This window comes from Heteronotia binoei, chromosome 5 (genome assembly GCF_032191835.1).
Source record: "Heteronotia binoei isolate CCM8104 ecotype False Entrance Well chromosome 5, APGP_CSIRO_Hbin_v1, whole genome shotgun sequence".
NCBI lineage: Eukaryota > Metazoa > Chordata > Lepidosauria > Squamata > Gekkonidae > Heteronotia > Heteronotia binoei.
This window is the reverse complement of record NC_083227.1, coordinates 167,610,904-167,630,811: the sequence shown is the minus strand read 5'-3', so window position 1 is coordinate 167,630,811 and position 19,908 is coordinate 167,610,904. Positions and strand designations below refer to the sequence as shown.

Sequence of the window (19,908 nt, the reverse complement as noted above, 5' to 3'; positions counted from 1 at the left end):
ACTTTTGGTTGTCATTTTTTGTTGAAGCCTGTCGTGAGTATGTTCATGGTTTCCTGAGGTGAGCTTCCCAACATTTTAAACCCCCTCCCTCTCTCCCTTCTGCAGAGCAACGATGCCTCAGGGAATGCTTGGAACTGGTTGTACTTCATCCCCCTCATCATCATTGGATCCTTTTTTATGCTCAACCTTGTGCTGGGGGTGCTTTCTGGGTAAGTAAATGTACCACACATGCCCTAGGTAAAGACTCCTCACTGCCAGTGGTTTTGTTTGATAAGGCCATGGCTTATAGCTAGGCATGTTATTGCTATTCTGAGCCCTGCAAAGCAAGTGAAGTTTAATGACAACTGGGAATGCTGACTCCTGGATATATTCCTTCGTTCAATCCAGGTTTTTTATTTTATTCTGCCCATATACCATTTCTGTACCTCCTTGCGATAAGGCCAAGTCAACTGTCCTACCTCTGTCTGCAGGGAGTTTGCCAAAGAAAGAGAGCGAGTGGAGAACCGACGCGCGTTTTTGAAGCTGAGAAGGCAGCAACAGATTGAACGGGAACTCAATGGCTATATGGAGTGGATTTCCAAAGCGGGTGAGTGCTCTTTCTTTGCCTCTCCTTTGTGTCCTCTTTGCTGCACTTCCCTTCTTTTTCCAGAACTGTTTATTTCACTGTCAAGTTGAGTAGAGCACCGTTTGGAAAAGGGACGGGTGTTCTTTTGTTTCCCGGAGTGTGGCTTTTGTTAAATAAGCACCATGGTTTTAATTGTTTCATTAAAAGTTTTCAGCTCTTAGGATCCAACTGAAGGTGACATTTGAAAGGTTTGTTTTTTCCTCCATGGGATTATAATGATTTTGTTTGAAGATTGATTAAATACATTTTTTTTTAAATTGAAAAAATAATTTGGCTACACTTCTATCAACCAAGCATTTGATTTCAGAAAAATACTCTTGTGTGTACAAAAACAAAGAGGAAATAAATGCATTTTTTTTAAAAAATGGAAACATTTGATTTGAGAAATGTTTAGATTTTCTTATGTGAACAAACACCCAATTTTCAGCACCTTTTATCACTGATGGACTCTTAGATAATGTACTGAGCTCAGCTTTTACTTAATAAATTAACAAAAGTGAACAGAAAATGCATGACATAGAAACACAGTCCTAAAGCAGCGTTGCATCCTCCTTAAGTCCATGAACTTCCATGGGTTTAATTTTGCTTAATTAAACTGTAAAAACTGTAAAAGTCTAGATGAACCTCAGAACTGAACATTCAGTTCATCTATTTGTTTGTTTGTTTGTTTGTTTGTTTGTTTTACAAGATGCATGCACAAATTACATTGAATCCTGATTGCTCTGCATGACAGATCCAGGAAAAGGCAGATTACATGTATACAGTGCAACCCAACTGGGAAGAAGAGTAATGTCAGTGTACAAAATATAAACACCTTTTGCCTAGCAAAAGATAGCACAGAATTTGACTCTGACCTTGCCACTTCCAGGGACAAACCAGGAAACTGGTTCCTGTAGTAGTTCCATTGCCACTTGCCTTGCATCTGGTTCAGTTTATGGTGTTTGAAGCCACCTCTCAATTTATATATGCATGACTGATGTATTATTATAATAATAGTTGTAGCAGTAGTAGTTGTAGAACAAAGTAGTTCTACAGCTTCAGACCAATATGGCTGCCCACTTGGATCTCTCTACTAGTAGTTGTAGTAAGTGAGTTTAAGGAAAATTTCTGTAATGTGTATGTTGCAATAGCAACAAGACCACCACAGAAAACAAGTCTTCCATGCATCAGGTTTTTATTTGTCACTCATTGTTTTCGAGTGGGGTAATTTTGGCCACCTGGCTGTTATTTATATTTAGTTTTTAAAATGCATATCCCTCATTTTCCAGAATTTACCTGAAGTAGCTAACAACATAAGTAAAACAACAAATAGTACATTTGAAAAAGAAGAAATTGTCAAGCATGGTAAAAACTCAATGGTGATCTATGGTTTTATGGCTCTCTTTGAAACTGGTCTGTGAAACATCAAGGAGAGTCAGTGTGGCTTGGTTCTGTTATTCTTTCCCTTCCCCCCTCTTGCTTTATTGCTTGGGATAATAGAATAGTGAGAAACGAAACTAATAGTGAGAGGAGGAGAAGTAACACCTTCCCATACGTTCCTACATGGGAGTGTAGGCCATCTGGGAAAGCAAGGACAAAATACTGATAACATACTGGGAATGTAGACATTTATGATAGTTTGTGCGCTAGCTGGCATTCCTTACGCCCTCCCGTGAGAATCCTTTGAAGTAGGTCTTAAAAGAAGTGTATCAATGTATCTTTGGTATCACTCTCAAGGTCCTGAACCAAGAGAGCATCTCGATTTAGCAATAAACGTAGTTTTGTATCCACTTGACTCGTTCTTTTGAAAATCGCATGCTTGACATTTTGAGAGTGATCCTAGAAGAAGTTTAACGGCCCTGGCAACTTTGTAACTGGATGGCTGAAAAGATTCCAGAGAGCAGTGAACTTCTAGAACCTGAAGAAGGGGCGAGAGCACCAACACCACCATGGCACATGCTGGACGCCCGGATAGTCTCTGGGAGAGGCTCACCCCTCCACATCCAACAACTCTCGGTCACCCCCTGTCAGTGGCAACCGCGCACGTCTACCACCACGATGGATGAGGCTCCAGTGCGCAGAGATGCCATCTTGACCAGGCACATGTGTCGGGTGAGAATGACCACAGGGACTGATGAGGCAGGCGAGCCCAGGGAGGAGTGTGGCACCGCTGCTGTAGCACGCACGGAAGCCAAAGCCCCCCTGTTGGAGGCGGAAGGACCCCAAGAACCGTCGGGTCATGGGGAAGAAGAAGTTGAAGTGCCCCAAGAGTTCCGCTTGATGGTGAGGAAAGAGGTCAAAGGGATCGCCAAGGGGTTGTGGGACGAGATGCAAGCGACGGCCACCCTCATGGCCAAAGAATTCAGTAAGCAGGTCGATCATAACCTGAGACTGATAGACCCAAGAAGAATCCTGCAACCACCTGCGGCTAGACCCTCAGTGATCCCGCCCAGGGCGCAACCAACGGGGGCGCCTCTTCCCCGAGAAGGGTGGCGAGGAAGAGAGTTGGAAGCCACTTTTGATGGGGACCCAGAAGAAGTGGAATACTTCACCATCCAAGCTAACAGCTACATGCACTACTGGGGGAACACCTTCCCAGATGAATTCAGCAGGGTCGATTACCTCAGGTCAAAGCTAAAGGGGGCAGCTAAGCGCTGGTACGTGAGCTTGTACGAGGCAATGAGCCTGGAGCTGGGCGACATTGCCACCTTCCTCCAAGCGTTACTGACCCAGTATGAAGATCCCCTGCAGGAGCCCCATGCACTGGCCACCCTAAGGGACATCCAGCAAGGATCTAAGTCGATCCACGAGTACGCAGCCGAGTTCTGCTCCAACGCAGCTAAGGTGAGGGGATGGAGCGAGCTGATGAAGATTGAGCATTTCACCAAAGGGCTGAACACAAGTGTAGTGGATCAGGCCCTGCAGCAAGTGAGGCCGACCACCCTAATAGGGTGGATACAACTGGCTGGCGAAGTAGAGACCAACATGAAAAGAGTGGCCTTAGAATGCCAGCAGCAGAGCGGTAATGGAGGCCGCGAGCAGAAAGCTGGGGTGAAAACAGAGGCAAAGAAGACCCAGGTGGGGGGAGGAGTGGGAAACCCCCCCATCAGCCCACAAATGCTTTCGCTGTGGGGACCCCAACCACCTGGCTGTCAACTGTCCCAATCCCCCACGACCGGCGTCGGCTGCTACAAAGACAAGCACCCCGACGCGAAGAAGTCGACCAGCCACCCTAAGGATGCGGCGAAGAGCAATGCAGTGGCGAGTTCGTTCCTGGAGGAGGAGACCATCATCATTGACGAGCTGAGTGAGAAGTCCTGGGAGGACAAGCCGGCGGGAAACGAGATTGAACTGCTCTAAATGGTGCCAACCAGCAGGTCGCAGAATCACCGGCACCGCTCAGGGTGAGAATAACAGGGTCATTATTTTTTGTTCCATTGACTTTGCTAAACTGCAAACTTAGACGGTTTATCCATGTGAAGGCCATGATTTACTCAGTGTGTACGAGGGACATAATCACCCCTAAATTGGTGGACGCTCTGGGACTCCCCACAGCTTCCTTGCCTCATCCTATTCAATTTGAACAGATGGACGGGTCGGTGATGAAGGGGGAACCTTGTATTTTGGAAACTCAGTTGGTCCCTGTGGTCATTGAATATCATTGGGACCAAGAGGCCTTCGTGATAGCCTCCTCCTCCTCATATGATGTGGTGTTGGGGGTGGGTTAGTTAGCGAAGCATGAGCCAGACATCTGATGGGGAGATCAGACAATAGAATTGACTGATGCGAAATGTCAAACCCATCAGCAGAAAAGAGAGTGGGGACCTAACCCCCCGCCCTGGAATGAAAAGGTTTGCCTAACGCTGGAGGAAGTCCAAGCGATCCCCAAAGTGTATCGGGACTTACGGGGGGTGTTCAGTGCGCAGGGAGCAGATGAACTTCCTTCCCATAGAGAGACAGACTGTGCTATTGAATTGATTCCGGGGCAGACCTTACTGAAAGCAAAGCTGTACTCGATGGGGTGGGCCGAAAAGATGGAACTACACAAATTTCTGGATAAAAACCTGAAAAGGGGCTTCATATGGCCTGCTACGGCCCCCCATGCAGCCCCCGTTCTCTTTCGGAAAAAGAAGGATGGCTTGCTCAGACTATGTACTGTCTTTCACGGGATTAATGGGATTTCAACCTCTAATGCCTACCCGATACCCCTCATCAAAGACTTACTCAGTACGGTGTCGGAAGGGAAGATTTTTACCAAATGCATACTTCAGAGTACTCATTAAAAAGGGGGCCGAATGGAAAACAACTTTCAATACCCCCATGGTACAATTTGAATACCAGTTGGCCTCCAAGGGGCCCCAGGAGTCTTTATGAACTTTATAAATGAAGTGCTGAGAGAGTATTTGTATAAGGGGGTGGTGGTGTACCTGGATGACATCATTGTCTATTCAGAGGATCTCAAATCACACATGAAACTGGTGCAAGAGGTCCTTAGACGTTGCAAAAGCACAAACTGTATGCTAAATTGTCTAAATGTGAGTTTCACCGGACCAAACTCAATTACTTGGGTTTCAGGGTGTCTGGGAAAGGATTGGCCATGGAACTGAGTAAGGTCCAAGTTGTATTAGATTGGGCTCCCTCGAGGACACGTAGACAGCTCCAAACATTCCTTGCATTTGCCAATTTTTACCGTTCTTTCATTCAGGGGTTCGCCCAAACGATGTTACCCTTTACTGAACTGTTGAAAACCAAAGGGAGGGGTCCTGACGCCAAAAAACTGGGGGCGAAATTGAACTGGACGCCTAGGTGTCAGGAGGCGTTCACAAAACCTAAAAGACTATTCACAAGTGAGCCCGTCCTGAGTCACCCCAATGAACTAAAACCCTTCATTGTTCAATGCGACGCCTCCGACATCGCGGTAGGAGCCATCCTCGTGCAAAAGGATGAGGAGGGGCAATTGAAACCCTGTGCTTACATTTCCAAAAAATTTTCCCATGAGCAACGAAACTGGTCTGTATGGGATAAGGAGGCATTTGCAGTAACTTACGTGCTAAAGACCTGGAGATCATGGCTAGAAGGTGACAAACTACCATTTGAAATTTGGACCGATCACAAGAATTTGGAAGCACTTACAGGTCGCTGTAAGCTCACTGAAAAGCAGATTCAGTGGGCGGGGTTCTTTTTGAAATTCGATTTCAGTCTGAAACACATCCCAGGAACTAAAAACTTTTTGGCAGACGCCCTTTCACGACTTCCCCAGCACAATAGTCAAAGGGAGGAGGTAGTAGACTCTCTGATCTCTCCCACCCAGGTGGCCGGCATGGTAACTACCCGAGCCAGGTCTAAGCAGAACCTTCATACAGAGAAGTGGGGAAGGAAGCAGCTGGCCACAGAAACTGAAAACGAGGGAGAAGATCAGCCGGGTGAAGTGCAGAAAGGAGAGGATGGGTTCTGGTACAAGGATGGTAAATTATATGTTCCTAAGAGCCTCCGCGTGGAGGTCTTACAATTCTGCCATTCCAATAAACTGGCAGGGCATTTTGGGTACGTGAAGACATTACATTTGATCAATAGACAATTCTAGTGGCCCTCTATGGAAAAGGATATATCCGACCGTATGCCTAATGGCCAAAAGGAGTGGGGGAAGCCTCACGGTCTATTAAAACCTTTGGAAACGGCAACGCATCCCTGGTCCGTAGTGTCCATGGACTTTATAGTAGAATTGCCCATCTCGCGAGGGAAGACCATAATTCTGGTAGTAGTGGACACCTTTTCAAAGCAAGCGCATTTCATTCCATGTGCACAACTGCCTACGGCCAAAAAACTGGCGTACCTGTTTTTTCATCACATTGTGAAAATCCACTCGTTCCCAGATAAGATAATTAGTGACCGCAGCCCGCAATTCGTTGCCAACTTTTGGCGGGAGTTTTGCAAATTGATGGGTATAGAACAGGGCTTGAGCTCAGCTTACCATCCCAAAACGGATGGCCAGATGGAACGAGTGAATGCGCTTCTAGAGCAGTATTTATGGTGTTATGTGAATCACCAACAATCCAACTGGGTGGATCTGCTGCCGTTCGCTGTATGGGTATAACAATAGTGTTCACAGCTCAACCAAGGCTTCACCTTTCCAAATAGTGAATGGGTACGAGGGCAAGCCCGTCCTGTTGTTACCAGGGGGAGAGGGGCCTAGAGACCCCACAACTTTTGAACAATGGTAGGGAAAATTAGGGAAGAGTTGGACTCACATACAGGAAAACTTGGAAGCGGCCAAGGAAGCTTATAAAAACAGTATGACAAATCACACGTTCCAGTGTGGGACTTCACGGTGGGGGATACAGTGTTCGTATTGACCAAAAACTTACCACTGAATCAGCCTTCCAAGAAACTGGCTTATCGGTTTTTAGGGCCGTTTAAAATCAAGCGGGTAATCAACAAAGTGACTGTGGAACTGGAATTACCCAAACTGTTTAGTAAAATACACCCTGTCTTTCATTGCAGTCTTCTGCGCAGAGACCCGGGTGGTACCCCTTGGCATCCTCGACCACCAGCTCCACAACCTATCCAGTTTGAGAATCAGAGTCATCATGAAGTGCAAGAAATTTTAGATGCAAAAATTAAACGTGGAGTGTTGTATTATTTGATCAAGTGGAAACACTTCCCTGCCAGTCAAAATGAATGGGTGGCAGAGCAGAATGTATTGGCCCCTGAGTTAATCACCAAATTTTACAAAGCGTTTCTACATAAACCCCGATGTTGAATAAAGAGGGGGGGCAGTATGTCAAGCATGGTAAAAACTCAATGGTGATCTATGGTTTTATGGCTCTCTTTGAAACTGGTCTGTGAAACATCATGGAGAGTCAGTGCGGCTTGGTTCTGTTATTCTTTCCCTCCCCCCCTCTTGCTTTATTGCTTGGGATAATAGAATAGTGAGAAACGAAACTAGTAGTGAGAGGAGAAGAAGTAACACATTCCTACATGGGAGTGTAAGCCATCTGGGAAAGCAAGGACGAGATACTGATAACGTAGTGGGAACGTTGACGTTTATGATAGTTTATGCACTAGCTGGCATTCTTTACGCCCTCCCATGAGAATCCTTTGAAGTAGGTCTTAAAAGAAGTGTATCAATGTATCTTTGGTATCACTCTCAAGGTCCTGAACCAAGAGAACATCTCGATTTAGCAATAAATGTAGTTTTGTATCCACTTGTCTCATTCTTTTGAAAATCGCATGCTTGACAAAAATATGACTACAATATTTCAGTAAACTAAAACATCAGTGGTTATATACATCATCAGTGTTTTAAAACAGCAACCAATATAAACATCAGCATAAAAGAAGACATAATTTTAGACATTTGAGTTTTTAGTAGCTTTTCAACTTTAAAAAACAGGCCAAGAAGTAACTTACAAAATGAAAAATTAAATTCTCATTAAGTACCATTATTATAATATTATTATTATTTAACAACCTTTGGGAGAATAGCCAGCTATTAAACCAGGGGTGTCAAACATGCAGCTGGAGGGCCAAATCAGGGCCCCTGAGGTCTCCTATCAAGCCCCCGAGCAACTGGCTGTCATCTGCTTCCTTCTCCCTTTCTTTTGCTTCCTTTTGCATAACAGCTTGCTTTGCAAGGCTTGCTCAATCGCACAGGAGCTGCAGAGCAAAGCCTCTATTTTCTCCATTGGCTGAGGCTCCTACCTTGGGGAGGAAGGGGAGGTCAGAGCTTGCTTTGCCGGGCTCTCTCAGTTGCACAGCAGAGCTACTGAACCAAGCCTCTCTTCCTTCTGTTGGCTGAGACTCCTCCCACTCCTGGTCCCCTGGGGAAGGAAGGAAAGAGCCAGACTTCCTTTGCCCAGTTCCCTGGATCCCATGGGAGACAGACAAAGAAAGCACCTTTAAGACCAATAAGTTCTAATATTTTAAGCATGTCTTTTTTTAAAAAAAAATCTTTAATTGTGTTTGTTTGTGTCCTTTATAAAGTTTATATCTCTGCTACCTAATCTTAAATAGGTACACACATGGCCTGGCCCAACAAGGTCTCATTTATGTCAGATCCGGCCCTCGTAACAAATAAGTTTGACACCCCTGCATTAAACAGTCATGGTGTTGGGTCTTCCCGGAGTCAACTACAGCCTGTCTTTTAACTAGCTGAAATGTTGATTCCTTTGATCCGTAGCAAATATTCTTCATTTTATACCCAATTAAGAATATTTTACCAATGTGTCTCACCTAGCTTCATGCCAAAGCTCAGCTTAATTTCAGTTACCTTTCTCATAGAAGAAGTGATTCTGGCTGAAGATGACATAGAAGGAGAACCTCGTCACCCCTTCGATGGTAAGCTGCAATCTTCCATACATATGTCATATGAGAGAATAGGTATAGCATTTGTAGTTGAAGTCTCACATTCCTATTGATAGGTAGGTCTGAGCTATAATAACTATATTTAAACAGAGAGGAATGTGGCCTTTGCCTATGAGTTTAACATTGTAATCCTCAACCTATATCCTCAGAAGCAAGTCCCACTGAATTCTTTGGGACTTACTCCTTACTAAATGTGTGTAGGATTGCACTGGGGATGGGCACAAATTGAGGGAAATAGTTTGTTTCATTTCATGATTTGTTTGATTTCTGACCTAGTGCATGTTTCATTGGTTCATTTGGTTCGGAAAATGTAAAACCCACTGTGAGTCTTCAGCAGGCTGTCCTCCACCCACCCTCCAAGTCTGGCAAAGATTGGATTTGGAATGTTTGAGTTATAGCCCCCCGAAGCAGGTGCCCCTAGGAAAGCTCAGCTCCATCTCTCACAACAACTCTTTGTACTGCAGAATGCAGAATGGCACTTGGGTTTTTTGCTACTGTGTAACAGAGTATTGGACTGGGTGGGCCATTGGCCTGATCCAACATGGCTTCTCTTATGTTCTTATGAGAGCTCCATGATTGGCTTCTGGAACTGCCAATCAAATCACTATGAGTGTTTCTAGAGTTTACAGAGGTCCACCACCATCGTTGCTTGGAATGTATTAAATCAGCACCAGGCTGTCTGGAAAAACGAACTGCAAAAATGAACCAAATGAAGCACCAAGGTCCATACTGGTTCAGAACGAACCATAAATTGCCCCAATTCATTCGCAAATCGTGATTCATTGGTTCATGCTCTTGTCTAGATTGCATGCTAAATGTTGTATATAGAAAAATAGTGTGGAAATTCTGACCCATACTCACAGGGAACAATGATAGCAGAGAGGTCTTTTAAGAGTTCGAACAATAGATAGAGTGATGGACTTAGATATCATCATGTTTAGTTTAACTCTAGGTTGCAGAGAATGCCTGTTAGTCTAGCTGAGTGAATTACCTTTGATGTAAAGGGGCTGCTCATGGGACCTGGAGGATAATGTCTTTTTCGCTTGCCATGTTCTTATTGTTGGAGCGCTTCGGAGGGCCACAATCAAGAAAAGCAAGACGGACCTGCTGAACCCAGAGGAAGCAGATGACCCACTGGCTGACATCTCCTCAGTGGGTAGGTCAGATGGGCCTTGGGGGGCAGGGGTTTCCTTGTGGAGCACAAAAATTCTGGGCTTGTGCACATGCAGGTGCTGCAGTTCTGATAGAGACCTTCCAGTGCTGAACTTTCTAACAGGATGCAGTTGCTATGCTCACTGCCATTCCTGTTTCCAAGACAGCAATTGCAAGGGCTGCAAACTACCCCAAAATGCACTGTCAGCATGTCTCCAATCTTTGTAGTATCTTTGGAACCTGTGGAACTATGAAGTCTCTTTTAATGCGCTATAGGTGTTCTTTTGGTCTGTATCGATGCCCTTCAGAGCTGGTATATAGCTAATCATACTGCATCCTCTGAATGGTGACGAGGCCACTTTTCTCTGTACAGCTTAAGTCTGTTTCTGCATTTTGAGAGTCCAAATGAGACCTTGCTTGAGATGAATTTTGCCATGCCTCTGCCTAGTGCAGGATATGAGACTGCAGATGCCGGCATTGTCGAAGATGGATACTATGTTGGGTGGACAATAGGGCTGAGCCAGTCTGGCTAGGGTTGCCAGCTCTGGGTTGGGAAATACCTGGAGATTTTGGGGGTGGAGCCTGGGGATTTGGGAAGGGGAAGGACCTCAGCAGGATATAATGCCACACAGTCCACCCTCCAAAGCAGCCATTTTCTCCAGGGGAACTGACCTTGGTCATCTGTAAGTCAATTGTAATTCTGGGGTAACTCCAGGCGGCACCTGGAGGTTGGCAACGTTAAGTCTGGCATTGTCCTACAGTAAAGGCCTCCTGCTCCTAACAACTTCCCTTTCTTGGCAGGTTCACCCTTCGCTCGAGCCAGCATCAGAAGTGCCAAGCTGGAAAACGCCACTTTCTTTCACAAAAAGGAGCGGAGGTTGCGTTTCTATATCCGCCGAATGGTCAAAACTCAGGCCTTTTACTGGACAGTCCTCAGTCTGGTAGCTCTCAACACTTTGTGTGTTGCTATAGTACACTACAAACAGCCAGATTGGCTATCTGACTTCCTCTGTGAGTGCCGTAGCCCATGTACCTTTATTAAACAGAATTGTAGACTTGAAGGGCTGGAGAGAGGGACCCTTATAATCATTTAACTAGTATCCCTGAGTTGAACAAATCATGGAAACGCTTTCAGTTTTACCACAGAAACTCCGTGCCCCTTCCCCCTTTTCTGATTTTGTAGCATAGCCCATTAAATAGAGTTTCATATGACTAGTAAAGATCTCTGTTAAACACTGACAACTGTAAATAACTAGAATTAGCTTCCAACTCTAGGCTACTTGTTTATGTTGATTTGAAAGAAACCTTTTATATACTCACACGGCCTTTTTATTCAGAAGGTGTCTTTTGATCATATGCTTGCCTTTTTATTCTATCCCATTGAATGTCACAAGATACATTATTTGTTTTTCTCTAATTCAGATTTATGAATTTTTCATTTTTCCCTTGCTTTCCCTTTTCAATGACATATCTTCCCATTGTTTTCCATTTATAGTTTTCATCTTCTTTCACAATGGTGGCTAGTGTTTACTGAACAGAGTCTCACAGATAGGATTCAGGGGAACTTGTGTCTGACTTGCAACAAAAGTTTAGGGATTGTAGTTAAAACAGCCAGGATTGCATATGTCGATTATTGTATCCTTCCCTTAACTCTAAACGAGGAGGAAAAAATAAGGCGTACTTGCATCACAGAGTTGCCAGGCCCAGCCTGGAAACCAGTGGAAGACTGGGGCATTGGGAATGTTGGGTGACAGCATGACCTTATGAATTGGCCAAAACTCAATGGCAAAAACATTGAGTTTTCAGCAATTCCTAAAGAGGACTGAAATAACTTCTGTGGTACCCAGAATTAAACTTTGTTGGTCTTAAATTTGCCACTGGATTCAAACTTTGTTCTATCACTTCTGGGGGAAACTGATGACCATTTTTTTTTCTAAAAGAAATAATTTTTCTCCTGCCACCACTCTGAGTGGTAGTGGGAGATGCCAGCTTGGGGCAGGCGATGCCCACAAGGTGGGGTCTGGCAGTCCTACACAGACTTAAGCTGGTTGTGTTGTCATTGAAATGATAGATAGATAGATAGATAGATAGATAGATAGATAGATAGATAGATAGATAGATAGATAGATAGATAGATAGATAGATAGATAGATAGATAGATAGATAGATAGATAGATAGATAGATAGGGTTTGTAGAATCTTTCAGGATCAAGTGCCGTGTTCTACTGGAGATGTTCTCCGCAGCTGAGAACGAAACGTCTGGAAGGAAAACTTTCTCCAGTAGAACACGGCACTTGATCCCAAAAGATTCTACAAACCCTAATGATGTTACCAGCCGTGAAAACCTGAAATCTTGGATAGATGGATAGATAGATAGATAGATAGATAGATAGATAGATAGATAGATAGATAGATAGATAGATAGATAGATAGATAGATAGATAGATAGATAGATAGATAGATAGATAGATAGAGAGACAGACAGACAGACAGACAGACAGACAGACAGTCAGTCAGTCAGTCAGTCAGTCAGTCTGTCTGTCTGTCTGTCCAAATGGAAGCCTGGCAACTGCAGTTCTTGTGGTGAGCTAGCTCTTGCTAACAATGAATTCTCAGCACCCTCACCAAACAGTAATTTCCAGAATTCTTTTTAAAGAAATTAATGACAGTTTTATTAAACTGATGAAAGTATGAAGTGCATATACACCCAAAGAATCTACAGAGTAGAAACAGTCTCATTTTCACTTGGCTTGCAAGCCTTAAAAAGAAAACACCAAGCTATCAAGTCTTCTAAGCATTATGCCATGAAGCTGAATGATTCTTGTCTTGGGTTCTGCTTTGGGCTCAGGTAGGAGGGCCGTTGTTGGATCACTGTGTCCCCTGTATTCATGTATCCTTTCCTACACTGGGTTAAAATAAGTATCATAAATTTGGTGGGAATCTCTTCCTGTACTCAGCACTTATTGCTGGGGCAGATTACTGTTGCTCTTGTGACGGAGTTCATTGAAACTCAATCCAAGGATGTTGTGGTGCAGGGAAATCCTGTCCTAAGCTACCCTTCATCATTTAGAGCAGCATAAATGTCCCTTTGCCAAGGGACTCTTATATGGCTTTGGGCTGTGAGCGCTTTTTCAAGCACCTAAACATAGACAATACAATGTGATGTACGTTAATTAATTTCAGTTGGGGAAGGTTACGAAAGGGATTCCTGGAGGGTTAGGAGAGGGATGGTTTTCTGTGAGGCAGAAAACAAAGGAGGGATATCTTGGTGAGGTAGAAAAACATGGTTCTGATCCAATGCCTGTCACCTTGCCCTCCCCTTTCTCTCTCTCTCTTTTTTGTTCCAGACTATGCAGAATTCATTTTCTTAGGGCTCTTTATGTCCGAAATGTTTATAAAAATGTATGGGCTCGGAACGCGGCCTTACTTTCACTCATCCTTCAACTGCTTCGACTGTGCTGTAAGTCTGTCCAACACGCTTGGGCTTCTGTAACTGCCTGCACTATTATCAGAGCCACTCCAGTAGACCATGTACTCATCTGTATATTCTAGATGGCTAGCCACTGAGCAGGTCAACCAGCAGGCAAGCTCTAATTAGTATCTATGCCCCAGATGTTGTGTAGTATTCCATGCCCTTACAACAGGAAGTCTTCCCCTAGGACAGCCAATCCTGTCTTACTTATGGAGCTAAGCAAATATAATGCTGACAGTTCCTCACGCATAGGATACTTACTCCAGTTGGGCCAAACCAGCTGTTTGGTTGCTAATTTAACTTTTTAAACTTGATTAATCAAAACCATCTTCTGCTCTGGTTATCTGTGTCATTGGAGATGGCATCATGCAATCATGAAGTAGTTACGTATTAGATGTATTCTTGTATTGGGAAGTTTGGGAGGCCAAGACAAGAAATGATCAAGAATGTGATTTCAATTTGTATATCTTTTTTAAAGCTCACGGGCATAACCAAAGGCATGACTTTTCTGTACCTCGTTTATTTTTTGAGCTTTTTGCCTTGGAGTTTTAGAATTTAATTGTGTAGAGAGCGATGGAATGTGATGAATGGAGATATGTGTATGTTTACAGTATGCTTCTGAGTAGAAGTTAAGAGTTGCCAGATGATTAGGATTCTAGAGGATGTGTTGCAGTTGAGAACAATACAGTATCAAATGTCTGACATTAAATTCATGCTCTGTTTTTGGGCAGGTTATTATTGGGAGCATCTTTGAGGTGATCTGGGCTGTGGTGAAGCCTGGCACCTCCTTTGGTATCAGCGTCTTACGAGCTCTCAGGTTACTGCGCATTTTCAAAGTCACAAAGTAAGTTTTCTTAGGTAACCTCCGCATGATTGTTTGGAAGTGCAATGGGTTTTTGGAGAGCTTCCACATGGCACAACAACATCCATGTACCTTTTGTCTTTTCCCTTGCTTTATTGTGATCTTCCCTAAACTCACTTTGCTATGGGTATTCTTGAAAGATAGTCAGAGAAGGGTAAATGCCACATGGATGGGAAAGTGCACATTTTTTCCTGGTCCCATCTACATCAACATCATATTCTCTGCTGCAGTTCCTTGTGGCTGCCATTCCATAACCCCCCAGTTCTGACTTTTCCCCCTGGATTGGTAATTGACATATGGCTATAGCTTTCTAGCAGTGCAGTGAGGGGGCGTGGCAGGCACAGATGATTGGGGCAGGGGAAGTGCAGGGAAATCAGTATGTGGATGTTTGAGAGCCAAATGGCCATGTGAAAGCGGCCTTAATGGCCATATGAGTTGGCTACGACTTCGAACTGTGTGTCTGTCATTTTCATATTGTGCATTATATACAGACATTGCTTGTAAAATGAAGCTATTGTCTTGCATCCTGACCATGCGAGGCCAGAACTCTCTCCCGTTTTGCTTCCCCTGAAATGAGTGTGATGTGTTGTCCTTGGAGATGAGGCTCTCCTATCTAGCTCACATGTGGATTCCCTTGGCAGGTACTGGGCTTCCCTAAGGAACCTAGTTGTATCTCTGCTGAACTCCATGAAGTCCATCATCAGCCTCCTTTTCCTCCTCTTCCTCTTCATAGTCGTCTTTGCCCTCTTGGGAATGCAGCTCTTTGGGGGCCAGTAAGTAATTGCAGCTCTTTGGGTGATTATAGTCTTCTTTGTTGCATCCTTTGTCTGACACCTTATCTGGGACATTTCTGTAGTCATAATTACACTTGTATTAAAGCAGAAATAATTTATTTTATTTATTATTATGTATTTTATTACTTTGCATTTCTATCCCACCCTTCCTGAAAACGGGCTCATCACATTTTAGGAAATGCCAAGGCTGAAGTTAACAGATGCTCCTTGTTCGAATCTTTTGCAGAGGAATGTAGAATTTTCCCCGCCACCTCACCCAAGATCTCTGCCTGTTTCCTAGAGGGCCCTGATGACAATTTTTAAACCAAAGAAGCCACATAGATATCCAAGAAGCTAGTATTTCTGTCCTGTTCTGTCTTGAACCCTTGGAGTTATAAACTAGGATTTCTACTAATAGCAACAGTGTTTCTGCTGGACATGGAAAGCTGTGATCTCTTCATGCACACGTGCCACACATACACGCACAACCACACTCAGACGACCACCCTCCCTTCTAGTATCTTCAGTACCTGTAGTAGGGAAGCTAGGTGTTCTTGAGAGCTGCAGGGTAGAAATGAAGTTAAAGTAGTTCTGTATAACATTTATGTTCATGTTGAATTGTTTCCCCTGTGCAGGTTCAATTTTGATCAAGGGACCCCTCCAACCAACTTTGACACTTTCCCAGCAGCAATAATGACAGTATTCCAGGTATGGTGGGGGTGGGAAGGAGCCTGCTTGGTAGATCTAGACCCTATCCTTGTTCAGCTTAAGACCTCTTTCTGTCCTCCACATGGAACTCATGTAAAGTTGCCATACGTCTGTGGCTGGGTTATCTAATGAGGCTGAACCTGCCTCTTCTATGTGCTGTTGTTTTTTTACCCAGTTTAGTTGAGGCGGGGTGGGGGCGGGATAAAGACACACCCATCACAAAATATATCAGGTCTGTTAAGGATACTTGCTGGATTTTAGGGCTTTTCGGGTGGCAGAGCAAAGCTCTATATCTGTGCCCACTTCCTGTGCTGAGGACCGCCGTTGCAGCACTGCGAGCAAAGAACTCTTTATTATTGGGCTGACTATTCTTTACAGAATAGGTTGATACTCCAGTTTTTCTATTCTACATTGTATCGTTATTTTGGAAGCAGTATTATTCATAATAATATCATATATAGCAGGTTTACATCATGGGTACTATCTATATACCTAACAGTGATATGGCCCTTATCTGTGGATATCTGCAGGTCAGACCACACTGACGCTAAACAGATTTTCTTTCAAATTTGGGAAACACACCCCACCCCCCTCAGTTTGCAGGAAAAAACTGGAATCACAAAAAATACATATGGAGGTTAAATCCCCCTTGCAACACACATATCTCTGAAGCTCGTAGTGGCCACCAGATGGAGCTACTCCAGGCCCAGCTGTGATGCCGGTGGATGTTGGGAGAGACATCAGGCCCATCCACAGCAGCAGAGGACATCAGGAGCCTCTGCAGGCCTAACTCTGGTGCTGGAGAATGCTGGGAACTTCTCTGGGCCTGATGGCTGCAGCAGTGGAGGATGCCAGGAGGCTCTCTGGGTGCAGCTGCTGTGGTGGATGCCAGTAGGCTCTCTGGTCTTGACTGTGCTAGTGCCAGCATCCAAGAGGCTCTCTGAGATGGCCCATGACAGTGCTGGCGACTGAGAGATTCTCCATACTGGAGCAAGTCCCAGACTTCACCATCGCTATTCCAGACCCAGAGAAGCTTCCTGACACCGCAGCTGCATGGTGATCAGTAAGGTAAGGAGGGGGAGAGATGGGGAGAATATTAACAAGAAGGGAGGGGGATATTAACAATAAGAAGGGGTTAGATTGCTAGAGAAGGGAGAGATTGATGGAGAAGGGGTGGGGGCAAAAGAGAAGAGGGTATGTTCATAGATAATAGGAATGCAGAAAGTGGAATAATCTGAGGAAAGGGAGACAAATAGAGCAGAGGTTGGTTGACAGAGAAGGGGAGGGGAAGAAAGAGGTGGATGCTTGATAGAGAAGGGGAGAGGGGAGGAAAGGGATCATAGAATCATAAAGTTGGAAGCGACCTCCAGGGTCATCTAGTCCAGCCCTCTGCACAATGCAGGAAACTCACAAATACCTCCCCCCCCCCCTACACATACATCCTCAGTGACCCCTGCTTCATACCCAGAAGATGACAAAAACCTCCAGGATCCCTTGCCAAACTGGCCTGGAGAAAAATTGCTGACTGATCCCAAATGTCAATCAGCATTTCCCTGGGTGTGTAAGAAAGAGCCACAAGAATTAAGCATTGATGCAACTCCTCCTGCCCTCCTTCTCATGATCTGTCTAATTCACAGAATCTACACCAAGAAGAAAACCAACATGCTGAAAAACACTATAAGCTGTATTCTAAACGTGAATAAAGATTATTGCATCAAAATTGTGTCCTATTATTCTATTAAATATTTGTATTCAAATGTTACACAACATACGCAGCCTCCTATAGTCTAAACATTTCCATCATAAGCGTTTCCATCTCAGCAGCGTTTGACACGGTCCACGCAACGGTCGCTTCCAGGTTGGACTATTGTAACTCGCTCTGCGCAGGCTTGCCCTTGAGGCTGATCCAGAAACTTCAACTGGTGCAAAACGCGGCAACACGGCTCTTAACTGGATCGCCTGTATGGGCGAGCAGCCGACCAATGCTGTACGCACTGCACTGCTTACCGGTTGAGTACCAGATCCGTTTCAAGGTTTTAGTATTGACATTCAAAGCCTTACGCGGCCTGGGACCCACATACCTGCGGGACCGCCTCTCCCCATATGAGCCCCAAAGGATGTTGCGATTGGCCAACCAACACCTTTTGGTCATCCCTGGCCCTAAGGAAATCCAACTTGCCTCGGCTAGGGCCAGGGCCTTTTTGGCCCTGGCCCCAACCTGGTGGAATCAGCTCCCGGTGGAGGTGCAGGCACTGCCGGATTTGTTACCCTTCCGCAGGGCCTGCAAGACGGAGCTGTTCCGCCAGGCGTTTAGTTGGGGCAGGTGGGTGTCCTCTATTCTGTTGCCTATACCATCGGCTGCCCCCCCCCCCAATGATCTATCATCTGAATCTTTATATTCGGGCCACCATATGATTACACCTAAAGTTGCACTGTGTGCCTACCGCCTCTGCTATTGAATGTTGTTGTAATATTATCGATTTTATTGTATGTGACTGGTTTTTTATCTGAATGTGATCCGCCCTGAGCCCGTCTGGGAAAGGGCGGAATATAAGTGAACTAAATCAATCAATAAATAAATAAATAAATTATCAATCACTCCATTGCAAAAATATATAGCTATATTAGTCACAGGTCCATATTAGGACAGTATGTGTTCACTAGTTCAAATGATAGAAATATTAGTCCAACAGTGGAAGTAATAACCCAATGGCTGTTCTCCAAGCAATACGGAATACATTCACAGTTTTCACCTAGGAGATAAAACAAACAAACAAACATTCCGGTCATTTTTGCCTTTCACGGATCAAAATGTCTGCCTGGTGGCAAATCAAGGCAGATAACAACTAAAATCAGAACATTTATAAATATTAAATGGAACAATTATAAAGTCAATTTAAAACCAAAAGTAAAGTACATATGTCAAAGTATAGACCCAGCAATTAAAATGAAGGGCTGGAAGGAGAGTCATTGAGGGAACAGGCTTCATTCACTGGAAGACAACAGTAATAGAAGGGAACAGAGGAACATCCCTGGGAAGGGAGTTCTGCAGCTTGGTGCCGTGATCAAGAAGACTCTCTCCTGGGTTGCCACCCATCTGCCATTAGAAGGTAGAGGCACCCAAAGCAGAGCTTATCCATCATGTTTTTACTCCACTGCTTCCCCCAGAAACTTGAGACAAGGTACATGGATCTCCCCTCTTCCATGTTATCTCCACAGCAACTCTTTCGTGTAGATCAGTTTCAGACAGGATGACCCCTCTTCATAGTTCAGAGAAGATTTGAACCCAAATCTCCCCAGTCCCAGTTCAACACTCCAGTCACTAGTCTATATAGGTTCGAAATATATTGCATCTCTAGTGAACTGAAACATTTTAATATTTTATGTAGAAATTTGGTTAACTGCTTTAAGCTCTTGCCGATGCTTTCTAGAAATATGGGGAATAAGTTTCATAAGGGATGAACTTACCTAGGGCAAACCCGGAAATGATATTGTAATCAATGATATGGTGACACAGAATGAGGTGCAGATTGCACCATTTTTGCATAATGATATCAATAGCAGATATTGATATCTAAGCTTAAGAAGCCTGCCTTAAAATAAGGCCAGCTGAGGGATGGACAGAATTGAGGAAAGGAGATTGTGTGCTAGCACCTTTCTTTTGGTGTAGTGGTTAAGTGTGTGGTCTGTAATCGGGGAGGACAGGTTTGATTCCCTACATCTCCATATGCACCAGCTGAGGGACCTTGGGTCAGTCATACCTCTCTCAGAGCTGTTCTGCTCAAGAGCAGTTTTCTTAGAGCTCTCTTAGCCCCGCCCACCTCACAGGATGTCTTTTGTGAGGAGTGGAAGGGAAGTAGATAGTACGCTACTCGGAGTGAAAAGCAGGGTATAAATCCAATCTCTTCTCTTCTTGTGTCCCTTGCTCAATCTGTTGCAGTGCAGAGTACATGTGCTCTTGACTTTTAATAAA

General features: G+C 44.4%; 1 protein-coding gene across 4 annotated transcripts in view; it reads left to right on the top strand.

Annotated features, from left to right (window-relative positions):
* CACNA1A (calcium voltage-gated channel subunit alpha1 A) overlaps positions 1 to 19,908 on the top strand; it is a 599,049-nt gene that overhangs the window by 381,194 nt on the left and 197,947 nt on the right. For all 4 annotated transcript variants that reach the window (XM_060240686.1, XM_060240689.1, XM_060240688.1 and 1 more), the window contains exons 9-17: positions 106 to 209; positions 471 to 586; positions 8,885 to 8,941; positions 10,035 to 10,124; positions 10,922 to 11,131; positions 13,468 to 13,580; positions 14,324 to 14,436; positions 15,096 to 15,227; positions 15,863 to 15,935. In XM_060240686.1, coding sequence (XP_060096669.1) covers positions 106 to 209; positions 471 to 586; positions 8,885 to 8,941; positions 10,035 to 10,124; positions 10,922 to 11,131; positions 13,468 to 13,580; positions 14,324 to 14,436; positions 15,096 to 15,227; positions 15,863 to 15,935 — 1,008 coding nt within the window. The remainder of the gene's footprint in view (positions 1 to 105; positions 210 to 470; positions 587 to 8,884; positions 8,942 to 10,034; positions 10,125 to 10,921; positions 11,132 to 13,467; positions 13,581 to 14,323; positions 14,437 to 15,095; positions 15,228 to 15,862; positions 15,936 to 19,908) is intronic.